The sequence below is a fragment of the Pithys albifrons genome, chromosome 6, assembly GCF_047495875.1.
Source record: "Pithys albifrons albifrons isolate INPA30051 chromosome 6, PitAlb_v1, whole genome shotgun sequence".
NCBI lineage: Eukaryota > Metazoa > Chordata > Aves > Passeriformes > Thamnophilidae > Pithys > Pithys albifrons.
In genome coordinates, this window is record NC_092463.1 from 11,485,216 (window position 1) to 11,506,539 (window position 21,324).

The 21,324-nt window shown below is 42.2% G+C and overlaps 2 protein-coding genes across 4 annotated transcripts; one reads left to right on the forward strand and one right to left on the reverse strand.

The window, feature by feature from the left end:
- Positions 1-3: 3 nt before the first annotated feature.
- Positions 4-6,799, forward strand: CINP (cyclin dependent kinase 2 interacting protein). Of its 2 annotated transcripts, XR_011698155.1 has the most exons (6): positions 4-41; positions 1,528-1,696; positions 2,908-3,034; positions 4,587-4,716; positions 6,188-6,465; positions 6,784-6,799. XR_011698155.1 is itself a non-coding variant. In XM_071559387.1 (5 exons), the coding sequence occupies exons 1-5, from the start codon at positions 35-37 to the stop codon at positions 6,388-6,390; spliced, it is 636 nt and encodes a 211-aa protein (XP_071415488.1). In that variant the 5' UTR covers positions 4-34; the 3' UTR covers positions 6,391-6,521. The 2 variants fall into 2 exon arrangements, 1 of the variants encoding a protein (XP_071415488.1); XM_071559387.1 differs by lacking the exon at positions 6,784-6,799 and having other exon boundaries at positions 6,188-6,521.
- A 688-nt stretch (positions 6,800-7,487) lies between these two features.
- Positions 7,488-20,527, reverse strand: ZNF839 (zinc finger protein 839). Of its 2 annotated transcripts, none has more exons than XM_071557486.1 (8): positions 19,894-20,527; positions 18,062-18,985; positions 15,825-16,076; positions 14,980-15,072; positions 14,478-14,630; positions 13,269-13,409; positions 12,309-12,447; positions 7,488-10,663 (listed from the first exon to the last, which is right to left on the reverse strand). In XM_071557486.1, exons 1-8 carry the CDS (start codon positions 20,347-20,349, stop codon positions 9,666-9,668), a joined length of 3,156 nt encoding a protein of 1,051 aa, XP_071413587.1. In that variant the 5' UTR covers positions 20,350-20,527; the 3' UTR covers positions 7,488-9,665. The 2 variants fall into 2 exon arrangements, with proteins under 2 accessions (XP_071413587.1, XP_071413586.1); XM_071557485.1 differs by having other exon boundaries at positions 18,062-18,988.
- Between the last annotated feature and the right edge of the window lie 797 nt (positions 20,528-21,324).

Genomic DNA, 21,324 nt, shown 5'->3' on the forward strand with positions numbered 1-21,324 from the left:
GGACCGGACGTGAGCGAATTTCCGTGGGGCCGCCATGGCGGGTGAGTGCGGTGGGGCCGGCGGCGAGGGGCCGAGTTAGCGGGGCCAAGTTAGCGGGGCCTGGGCCACGGCCCCCTCGGTGCCCTGGCGAGGTTTGACGTGCCCGGGGTGCCCCGCCGAGCTGTCACTGTCACTGTCACTGTCGCTGTCACACCGGGTGTGGGCGGTGCCCATCTCCTCGGAAGTGCCGCGGGGGGAGCGGGGGACACCCGTGTCGCACCATGTGTGTTACCTCATCAGAGTGTATAAATATCTGAAGGGGGTGGAGCCGGCTCTGCTCGGTGATGCCGAGCAATAGGACAAGAGGCAACGGGCAGAAGGTGGTGCACAGGAACACCTGAACATGAGGAAGAACTTCTTTACTGTGCAGTGACCGCGCACTGGGACAGACTGACCAGAGAGGGTGTGGAGTCTCCATCACTGGAGATACCCAGGAACTGTCTGGATGCAATCCCGTGCCGTGTGCTCTGGGATAACCTTGCCCGAACAGGGAGGTGGGACCAGATGACCCACTGCGGTCCCTTCCTGCCTGACCCATTCTGTGGTTCTGTGAGGCCTTTGCGTCTGTGACACGGGCAAACAGGCAGTAGGACAAGAGGGTACGGGCTTGAGCTCTGCCAGGGGAAGTTTAGGTTGGATATCAGAAAGAAGTTCTTAACAGAGAGAGTAATCAGGCTTTGGAATGGGCTGCCCAGAGAGGTGGTGGATTCACCATCCCTGGAGGTTTTTAAGCTGAGATTGGATATAGCACTCAGTGCCATGATCTGGTAATTATAGTGGAGTTGGATCAAGAGTTGGAGTTGATGATCTCAGAGGTCTCTTCCAACATAGTTCATTCTGTAATTCTATGGCCACCTATCTCTGTGAATAAAAGTTAAGGCCAGCAAACATGCAGCCAGGCTGTCATTGCTTGGCTTGGAGCCCTGTTTTGGCTGCTGGGGCAGAGCCTGAGGTGGGAAGGTGGGGCTGCTTCAGGTGCTCCAAAGGGATGTGCAACAGTTCCTGCTGCTCTCTGGGCCTCCAGGGAGAGAGACATTGTGAGCTGTGGGCTTTGTGCTGGGCAGGAGAGCACCCACCGACTGCAGCAGGACCTTCCCCCAGACCTCCAGCTACATCTTGCTGTGAATTAATTCAGACCTTCGTTGTGTGAGCACGGTGTGCATGCAGGCTGTGATTTCATATGCTGCATTAGCATTTGGCTGTCAGAAGACTGCTGGATTAGTCAGCACTGCAAAGCTGTCCATGCTGCCATATCACATCTCAGAATGTGCTTGTGTTCTTTTGATAACCCAGTTTTCTTGTAAATAGTAATAAAGCTGATAGATGCAGAATTAGATTTCATGCCCAGAGACATTTAATGTAAATTCCATTTTACTTTAATGAGTATTCACCAGTAAAGCAAGGAAATCATTCACACAAACTGCTGATGGACACTGATTTATTTCTGTATGCTTTAAATGGCTTCAATATCTTTATTTTCTCATACAGCAAAAAGTCCTGCTGATAGTACTCCGAGAAGGCCTGTTTTATCTGTCAGTGCAAGAAAAATTAAAGATAATGCAGCAGACTGGCATAATTTAATGATGAAATGGGAGAGACTGAATGATAATGGATTTACTACAGCAAACAAAATAGTCAACATGAAGATCAGTGAGCAGTAAGTATGCTAATACAAGTAAAGACAGCATAAATATTGCCTTTATTGAGAGATTAATCTGGTTTCATCACTAGAAAGCTCTTTTTGGACACACGGGAGAAAACATGTCACAGTGGATAAGCCAGCTCTTAGATCAAACTCAGCAGCTGCACTTTTTGGTTATATAAACTATTTACATTCAAATAATAAATGTCTAATAAAGATTAAGATAATCTCATAAAGTAATGATATTTACAAGGAATGGAAAACATTTATTTTACATAGTCAAGCATAACAGATATTTAAAATACTTACATAATGTGCAAAGTTTAATTCTATAAATCTCAGCCCATATAAGTTCTCTTACACTCTTACATATTTTACACTGAGGCCAGTAGCACCAAGTTTCACACAAATCAAAAGTTCAGCAGATTTTAAGAATCAGTGACTTGTACAGACAAAAAAGTTTTTATGTGATGATTTAAAAAAACCCCAACAAACACAAAAACCACACCACCATACAAAAACCCAAACACCTAAAACCCAACAAAACAAAAACTCACTGAAAAACTGAAAAAAAACCCACTTTGGTAGAGCTGTTATTTTCATGCTGTAAAGAAAAAAATGGTAATTAACAGGGTTTTAAGAAGCTTCTCCAGAGTCCTGACAGCTGAAGAGGGTTTGCCTGACAGGGTTCTGACAGGTACAAGCTGAGGAGTATTTTGCTGTAATGGTGCCAGATGCTGCTTTTGCTCTCTCGCAGCTCTGTCTCCCCTGACTAAGTTTAGAGCCTGTATGAGAAGGTCTGCCAGGCAGGAGAGGTGTCTGTGCATTGGCTGCTCTGGGTTCACAGATTAATGGCTTGGCCTAAAGTGTGCACGTTCAGGAGTTTGTGGTGGCTCCAGGTTGTCACCCAGAGCAGCTGAAGCCTGGGCATGCCTTGTCCTTTGTGAGAGAACAACTTCCACACAGGCAGAGTAAAGAGGGAAAAAGTGTTATCTTAACAGCTGCAAGGACACCTTTTTCAAGCATATGCTCTAAGGTAGAGTAGTTCTATGTTTCTCAGAAGGTTATGGTGTCATTCCCACTTGCTCTCTGTGCTATTTTTATGTAGGAATTCTCGTGAACAGTCTGCGAGAGATTTTGTAGGATCAGACCACATGGATTTTAAATTGCACAGCTCAAGTAAAACTATATGTAATTGCGTACTCTGCCTTATGTTGCTATTTCAGATTTCAAGACAGGAAACTGGAGATAGCATGTGACAACAGTGTCACAGAACCTGAAAACCCAACCCCAAGATACAATGAAGAACTGGACAACTGCTGTGCAGAATTACTTGAGACCTTAAAGCAGATGGTAATGCTCATTTTCCAATGTTAATTAATGTGAATCAATTCCAAGTGTGCTCAGGTATGACATAAGGAAATGTTCTCAAGTATTGTAGACAGAAAACTGGGATTTTCATTCATAGTTCTTTGGCTTCAAACCTAGATGATTGTAAATCCACCATGCATCATTTATTTCCTTCATTTGTAAATTTGAAAGCTGGTTTTACATCTGCCTTCTGCTTATAATTCTACTCCTCCCTTTATAAAACAGGGATCTGGAAAAAAGTTGTACAAAGAATGCATTCTAAAACTGCACCTGTTTTCTGTTTTCCTATCCTGGATATTCCCTCTGTTTAGGACAAAAGAAACAACAAAGCATAAAGCAGTGCTTTACCTGCCATGGTATCCTTGCAGCTGTCTTTGATCAGACATAATGTAGTTATATTTTTAGTCTGCCCACCTCCATTTGCTGTGCAAATCCCCTTCTCTAGAGAGCAGAGTAAGATAATTACTATGGAACTCTTTTTTTCAGGATACATTGCTAGGAATTAATGTCACCTGTCAGTTTGATAGGAAGCAAACAGTATTTTTCTGCCTGAAACTGTAATTTACAATTTATCTTAAAAATAACTTTTACACCCTTTTGCCAAAGTGGATGCACATTAAAAAAATTATCTACTTTTTTACATAGGCAGGATACCAGTCCTCCAGTATTTAGAAAAAGCATGAAACAAGGTGGATTTCCCTCAAATTTTGTTCTGTGGAAAAAAGTAACAGTAATTTGTATGGTTTATCATGGTTTTTTTCCCCTTGATGTAGTTTTGTATTCAGACTACCAAGTGTGTTGATGCAATTTTTTATTATTCCTGAGTAATACAAGTCTAAGCAGTGTTAGATTGGATACTAAACATAACTGCTATGACCTATTTTATTTTTCATTCCTTGTGAGTTTATACCAGCTTACAAGTCTGTAGAAATATCTGTATTTTATCTGCTTGACTGAAAGCTACTGCCTGCAAGCTCCATTTTGTGGTAAATATTCATCCCCATCAGCAATGCACAGTCAGGTGAACATGAAGCAAGTGGATGGAATGACCTGTTTTTTGAAGCAAGCTGTTAGATCAGCCTAGATATATTGTCAGTAGTAGCTTGAGCTGCCTTTCTCACCTGCTGCTGATCTTTTGAAAACAAATTTAAGTCATTTTGACATGGTAATGTAAGAAAACATGTACACAGGGCTTGTGCTACACTTGTCTGATGTTTTTCCCCAGTACTAAACTGCTATAGGAAAAACCTAGAGAGAGGTGAAAAAATGACAGAGGGCTTTAGTGTATTTTTACATGAGGGAAACAAAAGAATGTGCAAAATCAGAGTCTTATCCGCAGCATTCAAAATTTCAGGATATCTCATATTAAATATATAGATTCCAGCTGTCATTTCTGTCTGGAGTTAAAAAAATGTGAGTTAGAAAGGCTAAGACTAAATAGACTTCATAAATAGTGTTTTGAAAACAACCTTGAGGTTATAGTAGCCTAATGTTCCTGAGATGTTCATTGAGGTTACACATTCATCATTTTCAGACAAAAATACAACTGAAAATGGAAAAGCTTACTTCGACTACTAAAGCAATCTGTGACTTGGAAACATTCCACCATGGAACTGGGAATTGCACAGCACCCCTCTTTCATACATGGCCCACACCATACTTCTGTAAGTAAAATATTGATTATCTCAGCTAATTACATTGTGTCGTTGATGTCATCTAATTCAAGACTGAAAAGTAAACCCTTTTATCTGGATGTCTTGCCTGAGAGAGAGTGTGTCTCCTTTTCAGTTAACTAATCAATAAACACATGAATGCACCACTTGGCTCAGGGTTACTGCTGATCCCTGCTTGTGTGAGGTGCCAAGCATTGTCTCACTTGCAAACAATTACAGCACAGAATTGGGCTTGTCAGCAGCTTGCAGTGTCCAAGCTGCAACAGCCCTGGCCTCTGTAGAGAGAGACTTATGTGCAGCTTGCTGGTGTTAAGCTGTAGGCTTAACTGCTTGACATGGAATTAAATCCTCGAATGCAAAGAGCAAGCTGTACCACAGCTAATTCTGCAGGCAGCCAAAGGAAAACACCTCTGATCTCGGTGTCAGTCAAGACAAGTAAAGAAATGTTACTGTCTACTGTTAATTCTTTTAGCATTCACTTGTTGGCAAAAGGTTCTGCCTCCCAACTGGTATTATCCCAGTTTTAAAACTCTCTGAATTCAAGAGAAGCCTGACTGCAAGCAAACCCAACTGCCTTCTCTGGGAAGTGAGTCATGTGAAGCCCTGCTTCTTACTTCACTACCACAGTCTTATGTATTAAGTTTCTGCCAGCTTAAAAGGATAAGAATGACACAGACAACTGCTATCAAAACAGCCATTGTGACTGAATCATTTAATGATACTGTCTACTCCATGAGAAACTAAATCCTTCTGAAGCCAGAAGTTCAGGCTAAGTTAGAAACACAGGATCAGTCTCTCTTTAAAAATAATTTATGTGATTATTTTTTAGGAAGTCAAAGAAGTGCAGATTATACAGATGCATTTTAACCCCCCCTACCAGTATTACTAACATAGCTAGTAACAGTATTACTTTTTACATTACACAGTTCAGTTGTGGTCTGTTGGGTGTTTTGGTTTTTGTTTTTCATCACTGGTATCACTCACTGATGATCATGCATTGCTGAAGTGCCTGACAGCAAGTTGAGGGCATTCTTTAGATCAGATAAAATCAATAGGGACTCTAAAATGTGAAGCTTGTATTGCAGGATAGTATTACCAAATTTTAAAATTAAATTTCAGTTATTTGAGGAATGGCTATAATTGGTAATTATCAATTACAATTGATAATGTTATGGTGGGTCCTGAGAACCAATGCCAGTGCTTATTCTAGAATTAAATGGGGACTCATGTTGAAATCAGAAGTGTGTAAAATATATCCCAAAGCCAAGGAAATTGTTTAGCATTTGATATTCTAGTATAAAAACATGATTAATGCTCTAAAAACCAAGGTGTCTGCATTTGGGCAATAGCTTATGTAAGGCAGGCATTTTTTTAACAATCCACATATTACAGGTGTAATTTAACTTGTTTAGCATTGCTGATGTATTGTGGCCAATGTGCTTGGTTTTTTAATCCATTTTAGATGAGGTTTCACTGAAGCTCTCGGAAATGTACAAGAAGGAACTACAGCTCAAGCAAACAATTGCGCAAAGCATTGCTCATTGTGCTGACCAGGATCTGATGATGGTGTATTTATCATCGTGGCTATACCAGCCTTACATTGAGAACAGCAGCACACTGCTGCTTGAAGCCATGCTGCTGGAAACAGGACACAGACAGTGCTAGGATTTCAAGGGTTACAGGGCTGGCTTCTAAAGATGCTTACATGAAACTGAAATGGCAAATTGCAAGGCTTGCCAAGTAAGTTGAATTTTTGTAAAACTTATTAAAATATTTTTCTCTGTTTGTATTTATTATTTTGTCTCAGATTATATTCTTTTTTTCTGCTTTATCCATTTTAAGAACAATAGAGAGGCTCCAGGTAGGAGGCTAAGTCACCTGTATTCAGAAGGAGGTGAGCACTGCTTGATGGTGTGGAGGAATTCATTGCACACAGACAGCAAACAATGTTGCTTCTTTCCAAGCCTTAACAGTCTAAAACACCTACATGGTCCCTTTTGCCATAGAAATTTGGCACTTCCTGATGTTTCATGGGGGCTTTTTTGCATGGTTTTACAGGACAAGTGCTTTTGTACATGCTTTCTAAGTGGAGAAGAGGAAAGGAAAGCAAAAAAGGCAGGACCCAAAAGGATCCACAGAGTTTGGTATGTGGTTCTGAAATGCTGTTGCAAACATTAGTGTAAATTCTGCTTTGGTTTTGGGTCTGGTGATGTTAGGTACATCCCTTGAAGAGTGATCCAAGCCTGAACTACCGCACTGGGAAGGTTTAGTACCACTCAGCATTCCACCATCATATAAAATGGTCTTGTCCCTTTTAATTAATTTTAACTTCCTTCTCTTAGAGATGTTTAATGAAAGCATCTATTGAGTAAAACCAAGACCTCCTTCAGACCAGGCCATATCCTGCACTGTTTGCTCCTTGTCATGGGGCTCAGTGAGTTTTTCCTTGGATTAGTTACTGATGTCAGGTGGGTTTGGTCTCAGGGTGTGTCCCTCTGTATTGTTAGGAAAAGCAGGGTCACTTAACTGGCTCCAAACTGAAACCACCTCATAAGCTTGGTAAGAGAAATACATCAGTTTGCTGCAGTAGCAGAACAGACACACATGAATTGCGAATGTTTTTTCTACATGTTGCCGAGTTGAATGAGGTTGTTTCTGGCAGCTAATAGAGTTCTATTCTTAGCCCAAATTTCTAGTGCCTAAAAAGCAATTCTGCTGTAGCTCAAGGAGAATACAATCACTTAGGAACAGCTTTGTTGGGTTTTATTATTTTTCAGTGCAAGTGTTCCACCTAGTTTAACAGCCACCTTAATTTATCTGAGTAGGGCCAGATCTGTGTCACTATGGAAACACCTTCATACTTCAAAAATATTTTCCAAGGATTGGTTCATATAGAATTCTTCTTTTAAGATGAGAGAGTAGGTGTATTGTATTTCCCAGCATGTGCAAATCAATAGGAAAGGCAGAATGGAAGCAAATTCTCATTTTCTGCACAGGTGGAAATTGTGGTTTGTTCTCATTTGTTAGAGGGAATAAGCTCTTCAGGAAGGGGTCTTCATATTCACAGCCCCCCTTGCTTATTGATTGCTGTCAGCCTCAGGAAGATAACTGTAAAATCATTGCAGAGATGTTTTGTCATTATAGCTCTAAGCAGTTGATTGTTATATTTGAAGCCCTCAGATGTAATGATTAGACAGTCAGTACAAAAGAATGTAATACAGAATTGCTCACTGCAATCAAAGACTTTGAAAGACCAGCAGAATCTTCACTTACAGGGTAGGTCTGTATCCTCTGGCCATTACCACCTCCTGGAAAAAAAACAGCAGGGAAAAACCCAAATGAAATACTACACCATAAACCCAACCACCAGACAGGAGCTTATTAATATACAGCATCTTTCACAACCACACATAAAAGGCAGTGTTTCAACTTATCAAATTCATATTCTACTTAGGCAACCAAGAAAAAACCCAAACAAACAAAAAAACCCAAACCTAACCATGTTAAAGGGACATAGTAGAGCAGATTATTTCACCTCTAAGTTGTCCTCTCTCTTGATCAGATTCAGTTTTAGAGTAAGTGTTGATTCAGTAACAATAGCAGGAAAAAAATACCAGTTGTTATACTTGATGTAACAACATTTCTCTGGCAGATCACAGCTCCTTAGCAGATTTGTCCAGTTATCTCAGTAGCCTCATCTATTTAGCAATGAGGTGACACACATTGTAAGGATATGTTAATGGTTTTCAGTAATGTCTACTCATTTAAGGCTGTTCTTTTTTACTTGCTAAGCTCCTTGAAAGACAAGACAGTTCCTTGGACAAGAAGCTACTAGGAGGTCTCCACAAAATTATATTATCATCCAAGGATCATATTAAAACTATGACAAAAATACAAGATGGCCATTGCTAAGTAATTTGCCAAGTTTTCGCCCTGTCTAGAGAAACAGGGATTACAATACCTTTGTATTATGATTAAACAGTACAAAGCAGTATGGAAGTTACAAGGAAGGTCAAAGCATAGAACTGACAAAGGATGCATCATCTGAAATAAAAAAAAACATACCACCAGTTTAACAAACATAGGCCACCACAGACTAAAGCAAAAAAGGAATTTGGTACCTCATTAAGGAAAAATCAGATAACTACTTATGCACCTTTCCATTTATGTCTAAATACCAGCAATTTTTAAAGGTGTTAATGAACATTAGACAAACAAATACATTTTCAACAGTTCAGTACAAATCAGATCCTGTTTGAGGCTATTCCAACAGTTCAGTACAAATCAGATCTTGTTTGAAGCTGTTCCAACAGTTCAGTACACATCAGATCTTGTTTGAGGCTATTTTTGTCACTAACTCTATGATGCTTATTTCAGAAGGATCAGCAAGGCTGTCACATTGTTCTGGGAATGCACAAGCACGGGTTATACTGAAAACTGCCCATTTTTCCAGACAGATTTATGTGCATCAAGTGTAGATGCTAATGAATATTCAGGGTTTGAAATACTGCAATAACAAAGTATTTTGTAATCTCAGTGGCACAGAAAACACACATTTTTAACATAGCTTTTATTTTACCCATATACAGCTTGCCAGTACACAGCACATCACTGCTGAACAGCAGCACAACTTACTGTATTTTAGATGGCTAGAGAGAGAGGGAATTATGTAACAAAAGGGAACAGTGCAACAATCTTAGGGTTGACAGATTTCTACTTTCCACCCATCCCCAACATATAAAGCAAATAGAATGATGTTAAATTCTAGAATTTTTGGTTGCAATGCTGCTGGATTTATATAAACATAAGTTATAAAAAGTACAGGGCATAGAAACAGTTTACAAATAAGTTAAATTTCAATTATCTCAGTATTCACATTAGAAAAATATACATTTTACAGTCAGTCTTTTCCCGAAGAAAGCTTATAGGGTTCTTCTAATTTATGGCTCCAATTCACTTTGTGAGAGCAAAATATCTTCACTTTGGCCACCTGCTTCCATTGCCAGTAGTGCTTCCACAGTTTCCAGAGGTATCCCCTCAGGCGTGCGAATGTGCATTGTAGTACCGTTGGAATCGGTCACAATAACGATGCCCTCTGCCCGAGATAAAACAGCAGTGTCTGGATGAGACAGGATAAGCCCATCTGAAGTCTGAATAAAAATCTGTTCATGTCCCTGAGACAAAAAATCATGGCTCTCATCGGAAATCTCAAAAGCTACAGTGTCATCTACAGTAACTGTATTTGCCAGCTCGGGTGCTACCTCTGCCCCACAAGAATATTCACTTTCACTCTGGTTTTTAAAAGTGTTTTCATGGCTCACATGAGCAGACAGGGAGGCTCCTTGGACAGTGTTCTGGTGCGACTCAGCCTGAGCTCTGTGCAGGTAGTTTATTGGCACAACATTGCTTGAAAAAACTTTTTCAAGTTCTTGCATCTCGTCAGTCATACCAGCATTATGAAGTTGCTCAGAATGTTCTTTAATTGCAAAATTAGAGTTTTCTTCTTGCAGTTCCTGATATTTTTGACTGTGGCCATTTTCCTGGCCCATTGGTAAGTCAGTGCTCTGACTGCCCACTGTGTGCTCCGACACGGAGTTGCAGAGTTCGGGAGCTGCCAGTCCTCCTGCCGCATTCACGTTCACAAAGTGTGCCTGAACCAGCTCTGGGGAACCCTCTGCTCCAGCAGGCAGCACCACCTCGGTGTGCACCACAGCTGTGTCACCTCTCACACCTGGCCCCTGTATGTTCACAGGCTGGGAATACTCTATCCTCATTGCCACAGTCTGGGAGAAGGTACCTGAATGTTCAGCATTGATGCTGACTCCTGAAGCAGCAAGCGAATTATGTTCCTCTGCTGTTGGTAGTGGACTTCTGGTTGAACAGCAAGTGATATGCCTATCTTCTGAAAGCAGGATTTCTCCATTTAATGGGTTAAAACCTGAAAAGGGGAAAGAAATGTAATTTTGTTGGGCACTCTAATACTGCATGACCAAAAAGCTATTTTTCAACAGTAATTTTGGAGGGAAAGCTAGAGTACTTCCATGCCTTCTTCCCACAAATTAGCACACCTGAAGCACCTTACAAGAATTTCACAGGACTTCCCTATGACAAAGTCAGTATAAAAATATTTAAGGAATTTTTGGATAGTGATATATTATTATTTCTGTACTAAGATATATAAAATACATCATTTTCTGTTAATCCTGAAAACAACCTGGTCTGAAAGTCAGAGTTAATTTTCTTCCATCTGTGACACAGCCAGTAACATTAAAAGATAAGGACTTTACCAGGCACAAACTGCTCAGCTGCTCATCCCCATCACCATTAATAAGTTGACAGAGGCATTTAAACTTGGTAAAATTTCTGTTGATAATTAAGCTCATCCTGGACTCAGACATATCATCAGGTTACTACATATTAATTAGCTGTGCTAACAGCCCCAGCAGCACTTTCTTCCTGTGACAGAAAAGGTAAAAGCCAAGAGAAATGTGGTGTTTTACCAGTTACTTGGCCAGGACCAACAGCCAGGTCACAAACCCCTCAGGCAGCTGAACAGTAGCTACTAAGCTGCAGTGATAGGACCTGGCAGTTTTTATTATTGCAGGTCAAAAGGAACAAATAAGTTGGTTTGGGGTTTTGTTTTGTTTTTTGTTGTTGTTATGAAAGATATCACTTCACAACAAAAGAGGCCTAACATTGCAGAAGGGACTATTTTTAACGTTTCACACTGTAGACTAGCAAAGCCCTACTAGCAGGTAGAAGTGAAAAAAAAATTAAAAACTTACAGCCTAGAAGAAAATCAGAGTACAGCAAGAAATAAGTCATGCAGAGAGCCTTTCAGAATAAAAAACAAATTAAGGCAGGGGGGAAAAATAACCATTGATTGAAAGACATGCAAAGGGCAAGAGCAAAGCTGCTTACAGCAACACCAAAAAAAGGTATTTACAAAGCAAGAGGATGGTACCAATACACACACCTTACAAGAGATTTACTTTCCTTTCACTGTTACCCTGCCAGTCTGAGGGCAGGGGCATGAAAGACAACGAAGGAATAAAAAGGCCACCACTCAAAGACAGTGGTGGAAAACAGTGCCTCAATTCCAGTACAGGATATATTCCAATGAGGGATACAGGACAGCCTGCAGCAGCTCTCCCACTCCCCCAGGATCCACAAGCTCTGGTAATTCTCTATTGCAGCCTGCTGAGCAAAGAGGAAGGACACACACTCTGCTTCCTCTTGCTCTGCTCTCCCATGGCTGACACATTGCCATGCACCATCCTCAGTATGAGGGATAGGATGGACAGGAAGCACTGAGGAAGCACAGCAGAGGACAGTACTGTGCTCATAGCACGCAGTAGTGTCAATAACTGGATTATCATGCATCCAGAATTCGGCTACTGCTGTGGCTGCATCATCCATAACATCTCCCCCCTCATAAGGCCCTGCCAGAGAAACAGCTGCTTTTGAAGGAGATGGGAAGCAAGAAATTAAACTTTAAGACAAAAGCTTAGTAGCTTGAACAATTAAGAGATTTGTTCAGCTCCTCCATGAACAAAACAAATTAGAAAATCTCAAGAGGTTACCATCTTTTTCCAACAGTGTACACAGATTCCCACTCTTTTCTTTCACTTCATCTTGACTGGCAAATGTGTTATTCACATTCTCCATTACATCTTCTAACTTGGTCCTTTTGGATGGTGGCAACAGTTCCTCCCCTGAGCTCTGTCAATACAAGAGATGATTAACTGGCTGCCACCATAAGCTGACAATACTGGAAAACCTCACAAACTGTGGGGCACTTTGGGACAGTGAACTGCTGATGCCTAAAAGCGGGATCTACACCACAGGTGTTCCTCAAAGGTAAGGATTTAAACAGAGACCCCCTACTTTGCAAACTGCCACCAACTGCTTTTGATACTTAGTTGAAACAATCTGCCTTTGCGTCAACATTAAAGCATCTCCCCAAGCCCTTGTGAGTAGCTGTACCCATGAAACCTGCTGTAAGCTCTTCTCAGTTTCAATAAAGGCACAGCCTGCCCAGCGTTGTGTGGTCAATGAAGAAAACACCATCGACTTTAAATTTAAGAACAGGCAGAAAGTGGAAAAAGCACTGTTCTTATTTATTCACCACCACAAACAACTCTGGATTAAATAAAAAGTAGACCAGTTAAGGGGATGGACTGTGGAGATATGACTTCCAAGAAGAGGAAACATGGCTTTCTGCTACAGCTGTAAACAGACTAAAGCTGGTCAACTGACTTGTCAGAAAGGAACTTTTTTCATGCCTCTCCATCTACCACCAACTAAGCACAGCAATCACTTCTCCCACGTCCAAGTCTGCTGTAGGTTAGGCCATTGCCTCCAACACAAGTTACCAGAATCTGTGGGGGCCACATTTACTAGCACCTCAACAAGATCCTTCTGTCACTGCTTTAACAGAAGTCAGGTAATCATAATATGATTTTGTAAGGAATAATTATCTGTTTTAACAAGTTTTAGTTCATCACAGTTTCGCTTCTAATTTTCACAAAGCCATTCCATACCTCAGCCAAACGTTTTTGTCCCAGTATCTCCACAGGCACTTGCTCACTGACCATTTTAATTATACATTGGGAACAAGAGTCTGCACCTTCTGTCTTTCGTTCTCCAGTGAGTATTTCTGTAATTCCCAGCGATTCAGCAACCTTTAAAAACAGATGCAAGAAAAAAGTCAAAGTTAACCTCTCAAATCTGAATGCATAAATGCTGAAACATGTGTCAGTTTTTTTAAGGCTGAACTAGAACTTCACATATGTAGTCTGAAGTCATCACAGTTCAATGCAAGTATTTAGACTCCTGGGTTTTCTACCAGCCTCCACATTTATACAAGGTGACCTTCATTTGAAGGTGACTATTAACAGGCAAACTCCAAAGAATCAGGAGTACTATGGTTATATATAGAATCCGGAGACAGTTACTCAGAGCACAGTTTAATAAAGAAGATTGCTGAGGCTATCAAATAAAATACATTTAAAGTCTTCCTGTTTAGAGTATTTCTGAGTAGTTAAATATTTTTCCCCTCTTCACATTACATTCCTGTGCTTCATCTTATGTAGGTGTGCTACTATCCAACTTCTCAAGGCTGGGTTGTTTTGGGTTTTGGTTTAGTCTTGCTTTGTTTTTCTTTTTCAAAGAGAACCATTCTATATTAAGAATGCACATCAGCACAGAAGAGAAGCAAGAACGAGGTTCTATCTGTCTTTCTAGGTGCAGCTCCACAAACAACAAATCTGAAGAGTCACTAAAATAACAGTTTGTGGTTTTATTAACACATTCACTCCCTTTCACATTTGTTAGTATGACTGTGACCTGCATAGAGGCATTCAGTTTGTCCTCATTTTGCAATGAAACTACTTATCCCTTTAAATCAGGGTCACTCATTTTAAACAGAGGCCCCTCCTTCCTGATCAAGTATCGGGATGTACTTTTATTAGCAGTTAATGCTCAATACACCTTTCAGTAACATGCAGCTTCACACTACCCTAGATATGCAAGGCAGGTACCAGCACTGCTAGATTTGGTTTTTATCTTCGTAAGTTATTGAACTTTTTACAATAATGTTTATTTTTGCTAAACAAAAAGTATGTTTTCTTCAAATAAATTTACCAGCACAATAAAGCTTATCAGAGAAAATTAAAAATGCAAGGCATCTAAAATAAAGCAAACAAACAAACAAACAAACAAACTCATGGTTCCAAACAGTGTTTTATTACCTTGGCATCTTTTATTTCAACAGGCTGCTGGCAACTCCCAGAATCAGAATTACTGAGGTGATCATGAGCCATTTTCTTTACCATGTTATGCAAGTCTTCAAATTCCCTGTACACATCTGGAAAGTAAGCTTTGGCTGGGTATCCTTTTTCAACCTAGAAATAAGAGGAGAAAAGAAAGGGCTTATTTCTCCCTCCCTATGTTTTAAAAAAAGATGAAATCAATATCTGTCAAGTTTGTTTCGTTCAACATTTTAAAATAGAAACATCCAAGTCAAAAGATTATGGAATATTCAAAATGCCACTGAACCAGGCAGAAAAAAGCAAGGCTTTGAGCTGAGACCTAGCAGAGTTTTGCCTGTGTAAGACTGAAGTGACTTGTGAACATCTACTTGCTGCACAGTTCTAACTTAGGAAATTCAATTATGTCTCTAAAGGAATCTTTTTATGTATACTAATGAAAGTGTCCCTAAAATAAATTTAACATTTTTACATAAAAACTCACCTTCATCAACAGAAATTCATACACTGTAACAAGCTTTGTAAGACGTGGGAGAGCCAGCTCCATTAAGTCTTCATTATCACACTGTTGTATTAGCTGTCAAAAGCCAGAATGAGTTTATTAGAAAAAGCAACCCACAGGTTATGCATCCCATTTGCAGAACATAAAACATCACTACTTTTTTTAAAAGATACACTGTACGTTTAAGCAGCTTTGAGAATAGATGCAAACCAAGACCCAAACGGGCTAAGTTAGAAAAACTTCAGAACAGTTACTATTCATACAGAAACAAAACTCAGTCCCACAAACATTGCCAATTCATAGAAAGAATAGCAACTTCAGTAGCTTTAGTAGCCATAAAGGATCTACAACACAGGAAACAAAGAACAAATTGTGTTAGTTGCATGGATTTTAATCCCCATTCTATCCTCCCTCCCCCAAGACCTTTGTGGGCTTGGTTTTTTTCTTTTTCAATGTTGTTCAACTCCAGTTGGGTTTATTTTTTTTCCTGTGTTGGAGGACATACATTGTAATGGTTAGTAACTTTCCTTCTCCAGAAAAAGGATAGCAAGAGTACATCTATATGTCAAAAGTCCCTTTCCAGACTGAGATCCCATTTTCCTGTTTTCCAGTATTCTGTTGGTAATATTTTTTTTCTGAAAAGACAACTTAATGTTTTCTTCTTAGATGACATCTTAAGCTTTCATCTTGTCAGTACACAAGAATGTGAAAAAAAAAGAAAAAGAAGTCTTTTTTGAAAATGATTTACTGAAAAGTGATAAAAAAAAGAAAAAATAAAAGAGGGCAGAGGGAAGATACTTGTGAATAATTGCAGAAGAGAACCATACCTCTTTTAACCTAGCTTTTCTTCTGAATACATTGTGTTCTGCTGACACACTACTAAGTGACTTTGAAGGGGACTGACCAGGTCTGCTAAGCCTTCCAGAACACCTGGATCTTCCACCCATCCTTGGCCGACCACGTCTCTTTGGGCGTCTGGGCCTTCCAGGTCCTTTTGGTGTTACTGGTCCCTGGTGTCCTGAGCTGGTTTCATTTTGTTGTTCTGCCAGCAAGTGTCTGCTTTCTGCACACTTTGAAGTCTTAATCAAAAGAAAGAGAAAAATATTCATTCACCATTTTAAACACTATTTTGAGAAAGACAATTTTATAATTGTTTGTTATCTATACAAACAATAAATAGCGTATTAAAACAATGCAAAGCTGGATACAAACATAACTTGCAAAGAAAAAGCTGTGGAATAAATCTGGCACATTAGTAAGACTTCTGCAACATGTATATGCCGTTATTTGCAAAGTTAGCATTTCTGATCCACAGAATACCATACAAAATACAAAGATTAAGGGAATATAATTAAAGAGCTGTTTTAAGTCAGTTAAAAACTTGTAATAATTTTGAAGAAAAATGTGTCATCTTCAAATAAAGAATTTGTAGAAATAAAACTTAATTAGTAGTAAGACACACCTAAAAAATAATTTGGGTTTCAATATAACCATGTCAAGGCATAAAAACTTTATAGAAAAGACAAAAACTCTTGAAACCATGAACTTAGTTATGCCCAGGAACTAAATATCAAGATACATTGACCAGTTTCCACATTTCAAAATCATTAGTGTTCCCTAGGAAGCAACTTCTCTTATAAGACCACATGGAAACTTGAAGTGGTTTTTCTATTTTTAAGTTATCATTGTGATTTCAATGCAAAAATTTTTCACTGTTCAAAGCAGTGATTTCTTAATGAACTCATATTCCCTTCCAAGCCAGAATTTCTAAGAATGTTCCAGTATCTTTTAAGGAAGGAGTTTATAATAGTGCTGAGGTATATCAGGCTTCTTTGCATAATCTGTACACATGCATCCCAACATGCAGTACCTCCCTACTATTCTACTGATTAGGAAAGCTCTAAAATGGCAAATTTATGTCAGTTCTATCCAGGGATTAAATTACTAAAATTCTAAATATGACATCAGACTAGGCTGAGCATGGGGATCTTGATTGGCTTCCTGTCTGTATCAATGTGCCAGTTTTAATAATCCTGCTGTTCTTTCTAGGAAGTCTTCACCTGCCCAAAACCTGTAACACATCAATGAGTTGAAGTGCAAATGTGTACAACACATTTATAGAACTTGCTAGTTAAAAGCAGCAGGCACAGTAGCAACCCAGAAGTCAGGAGTAGTGTAACTTAGGAGACTGACTAAATCTTTTTTAAATCCCCATCATCCTGGGTTAAACAAGTGCTGTACAGGGAAGTAAAAACTCTATGGTAATTCAGAAAGCAGACTAAAATATTCTGCAACTCTCTTTTTCCAGAGATGACAGATGAGTGTAGAGGATGAGGGGAGGCTTGTTTGCTGCACTGGCAACGTAAGTGGAAATTTTTACTTTCCTGAGAATAACTTCACAATTACAAATAAAAGTAATAAATGTGATACCCCTACACCTAAACAAGTACTTTTTCCTAGACAGCAGCTGCATCAGCTCTTGCTACAGGATGTTGTGTCATTTTAGTATTAAAAGATAAACTTCTCCTAAGTGACCAGCATAAAATACCACAGAAAAAAAATTGCAGCTGAAGTAGCTTCCAGTCCAGAGACTCAAGTTTCACCAGTGTTTGGTGTGCAGGATTTTAAAACCACGCTTTGAAAACCTGCTCTAGGATAAGCTGCAGGCCACTGCTGTGTGGAAAATAAAGAGATTTTTCTGTAATGCCACTATTGCAGTAACAGAAATTACAGAGCAGATGATGTCTTGCTGTCGTTCTGAAGGCTGTAATAAGAGTGTTCTTATGCAAATGCAGAGAAGAATGTCATTTATGCAGACAAGGTGAAAACTGCATCTCAGAAACACAGTAACAAATGAACACTCAGCAAACATTTAGTTGTGTCTCTTCAAGAGCAGTCTTGCTGCAACACTGCAGAAGACAATTTGATTTTTAAAGCACTTCAATGGGAAATTTGTTTAATGTAGTGAATCAGTGGCTATTTCTGAGCAGAACCAGACTCTGTGCCTACAGAACTGCCATTCTACTTCCTACAGAACTGACAGCTTTTCCCAGTAACACTTTACCTCTTCTCCAGCCTTTGAATCAACAGTTTCTTCCAGACTGATAGATAGTGCATCTTCATGATTTAAAGTGACAGCAATTGAATCCAAATGTGCTGGACTTGTCCTTTCCTCTCTTATTCCACAGGCACTGCCCACAAACATACTTCCATTAGGCTTATTTAGAGGTATTTTTTGAGGTGAAGACTCCAGTTGTCCATGGCTTGGGTTAAGTTTATAATGTCTTGCTAATCCTCCTTTTCCTATATAAGATTTTTCACAAGTCTGACATTTAAACATTTTGGGCTTTAGATTATAATTTGAAGAACTGAATAATGCATCCTTTCCCTTCACTTTTCCTTCTTCATCATCTTCTATAATCAGCTCAGAGTAGTCATCAGAATCAGACTGATGACCATCAGCCAAATCCTCCATTTTAATGAATTTATAATCTTTAGCTTTGTATTTGGGGGGCCGTGAAATGCGTCCAGAGCGAGTTTTCACCTTCAAGGATTTTTTTAACTTGTCATCCTTTTGCTTTTTTTCAAGGCATGGTGTACTAGCTGAACTGGCTGCAACCACGGTAGTGTTTGGTGAACTTGAAGCAAATGCTGTGGCACAAGTAGCTTTCTGTCCATTTACCATCTTAGATGTGGGAATCTTGTTCACAGACACTGCTCCATGAGATGGTAAAGGTGTCTGCATAAGCAACTGAACTGGCGACTCAGAAGAACTATGCAGGAATATCTGCTGCTGCTGCTCAGTTCCTGAAACAGGCTGAATCCTAATTATCTGGGGATTAATAATGCCAAGCCCTGGTATGCCAGAATTCCTACCAACAGGCTGACTCAGCGTTATAGTTTTGGACTGGATTGGTGCCAATGATGTCATTGGTCTTTCAGTTTCCTTCATCTGTCCTGGCTGAACTTGGACACAAATGGCTTCCAGCTGCTTTTGTGGAAAAAAAGAGGAAGAGTTGCAATTACACAAATACAGTATTAATAAATAAAGACAGTAGTTATCAAGATAATACACACATACCCCTAAGGCAAAGTGTGAAGAAACCACTGCACATCACTGGTTTTCCATTTTAATGCATCAAAGCACAGATTTAACATCAAAGCATAAATTCCCTTCCTTCAAGCTACGGGTTTTCCTGCAGATTTGCTGCTGTGACTGCTGTTCCGCTAAAGCAAAGTTTGCTCTGAGGCCATGTCACAGCTTTGCCTCCTGCCAGCAGCTTGTCTGGAACAGCAGTCAATGCCATCACCAAGGCACGTTCATAACCTTCAGCAAACCCCAAACGCAGCAGAACTACAGTCTGCTACATGACACAGGGCAAATACCCGGTCCAGAACCTGCTGTTATATGTGCTCAGTTCAAAAAAATCTTTCTAGTGATGATTCAGAGAAGGTGTATGTTGCTGTTTAGCTCTCTCATAGCCTCTCCTCCTCACCCAAAGTTCTGCCTCAGTTCACATCAATCCCTTGACAACCCCTGGACCCCAAAACGTGCAAGCCCGAGTACTGCCACCTTCTTGTGAGAAGGGCACACAGTATTTATCTACCTGTGCATCACTGCTATGAAACATCCCTTCTACGCGTTTTCGATGCACGTTGTCAGAACGAAATACTGACCACAGCAGCTATTAACTACGTTCAAACGCGAATTTCCCTAAACCACGTTGAAACCTGTGTCTTTGAGCTGTGGGACTCCAGCCTACACCCGAGGGCAGGTGTAACCAAGGAGGAAGGCAAAAAAAAAACCAAAAAACTGAAAAGGATTAAACGCGCCAGAGTCCCGGGTTTCCCCCCCGAGCGGTGCCGCGGGCTCCCTCCCTGCCCGGCCCCGGGTACCTTCTGCGGGAGGAGCCGCGGGGCGGCCGCGGCCCGGCCCTGCTGGAGGGCGACCTGCTGGGCCACGCTCTGCAGCTGCCGCGCCGCGTTCTGCATGATGCCGCTCGCGGGGCTCGGCTGCGGCTTCTGCTGCTCCTGGGCCTTGCTCACTTGCTCGATGACCCGCCGGAGCTCGGCGGGGGCCAGCGGCGCGGCGGCGGGCCGGGCCGGCGGGGGCGGCGCGGGGCTCTCCGCCCGCAGGTACAGCGCGGGGCCGCTCCCCGCCGCGCCGCCCTCCAGGGCGGGCAGGCTCTGCGCCAGCTCCTCGGGCACCGCCCGCTGCTCCGCCGCGCTGGGGCCACGCTGCTCTCGCCCCGCTGGCGCTGCCGCCGCTCCGGGGACAGCCCCGCACCGCCCGGGGGGCTCGTCCTCAGGGGGCGGTGGCGCCGCCGCACCCCCCGCCCCGGGAGCCGCCATCTTGGCAGGCGCGGGCGGGCGCGCGTCGCATCCGCTGCCCCGGGCGGTGGCGGCGGCGCGGGCGAAGTGCGGGGCACCCGGCGCGATGTGCGGGTGATGCGCGGGGCACCCGCGACACCCGGTGCGATGTGCGGGTGATGCTCGGGGCGATGCGTGGCGCACCGGCGGCCGAAAAGCGGCGGAGGTGCGCCGGGAGCGCCCGGCCCCGCGTGGGGCCGCGGGCGGAGTTAACCCGAGTTGCGCTTCCCCGCCCCGCAGGTGCGGTCTGTGCCGAGCCTCAGTGCAAGGACATGGAGCTCCGGGAGGCGGTCCAGCAGCCGGCGGCGAGGGGGGGCTGAGGGAACTGGGCCCGTTCAGGGTCGAGGAGGGACTGAGAGGGGACCTTATCAATGTGTGTCACTGCTTAAAGGGGGTGGAGCGGGCTCTGCTCAGTGGTGCCGAGCAATGGGACAAGAGGCAAGCGGCAGAAACTGATGCACAGGAACACCTGAACAGGAGGAGGAACTTTACCGTGCACTGTAAGATACTGCCGAGAGTGTATGGAGTCTCCCTCGCTGGAGATACTCAACAACCCCTTGGATGCAATCATGTGCCGTGAGATAATCCTGCCTGACGAGGGAGGTGGGATCAGCTGTCCCACTGTGGTCCCCTCCAACCTGACCCATTCCGTGCTCCGCCACTCGCTCTTACCGGGCGGGGTTTCGGGCGGGTGTCGGGGATCTCGGCGGAAAACGCGCCCGGCGCAGTGACCAGAGCGCGCTGCAGCTGCCGGCGCAGACATAGAAATGCGGCTCCTGCCGGGCTCCATCAGCGCGGGAGCACGGGCGGTGCTGCAGCCGCCCTAGGTGCTCTATGGCCCCGCACACGCACCCCGCACCGCGGCCGTGCCCTTGTGCAGAGGTCACACCGCGCGGCGGGAGGAACGTGTGCGGCGGCGGGGAGGGCGGTGCTGGAATAAACTGCAGAAACCGGAAA

Excerpts from the sequence above, each read along its gene's own strand:
- CINP (XM_071559387.1), top strand. Across the intron at positions 1,697-2,907 it reads AACATGAAGATCAGTGAGCA|ATTTCAAGACAGGAAACTGG; the intron begins GTAAGTATGCTA and ends TTGCTATTTCAG. Across the intron at positions 4,717-6,187 it reads ATGGCCCACACCATACTTCT|ATGAGGTTTCACTGAAGCTC; the intron begins GTAAGTAAAATA and ends AATCCATTTTAG.
- ZNF839 (XM_071557485.1), bottom strand. The coding sequence starts at position 20,349 with ATGGCGGCTCCCGGGGCGGGGGGTGCGGCGGCGCCACCGCCCCCTGAG. Across the intron at positions 18,989-19,893 it reads CGCGGCTCCTCCCGCAGAAG|CAGCTGGAAGCCATTTGTGT; the intron begins GTACCCGGGGCC and ends TTTCCACAAAAG. Across the intron at positions 14,631-14,979 it reads ATGAATTTCTGTTGATGAAG|GTTGAAAAAGGATACCCAGC; the intron begins GTGAGTTTTTAT and ends TCTTATTTCTAG.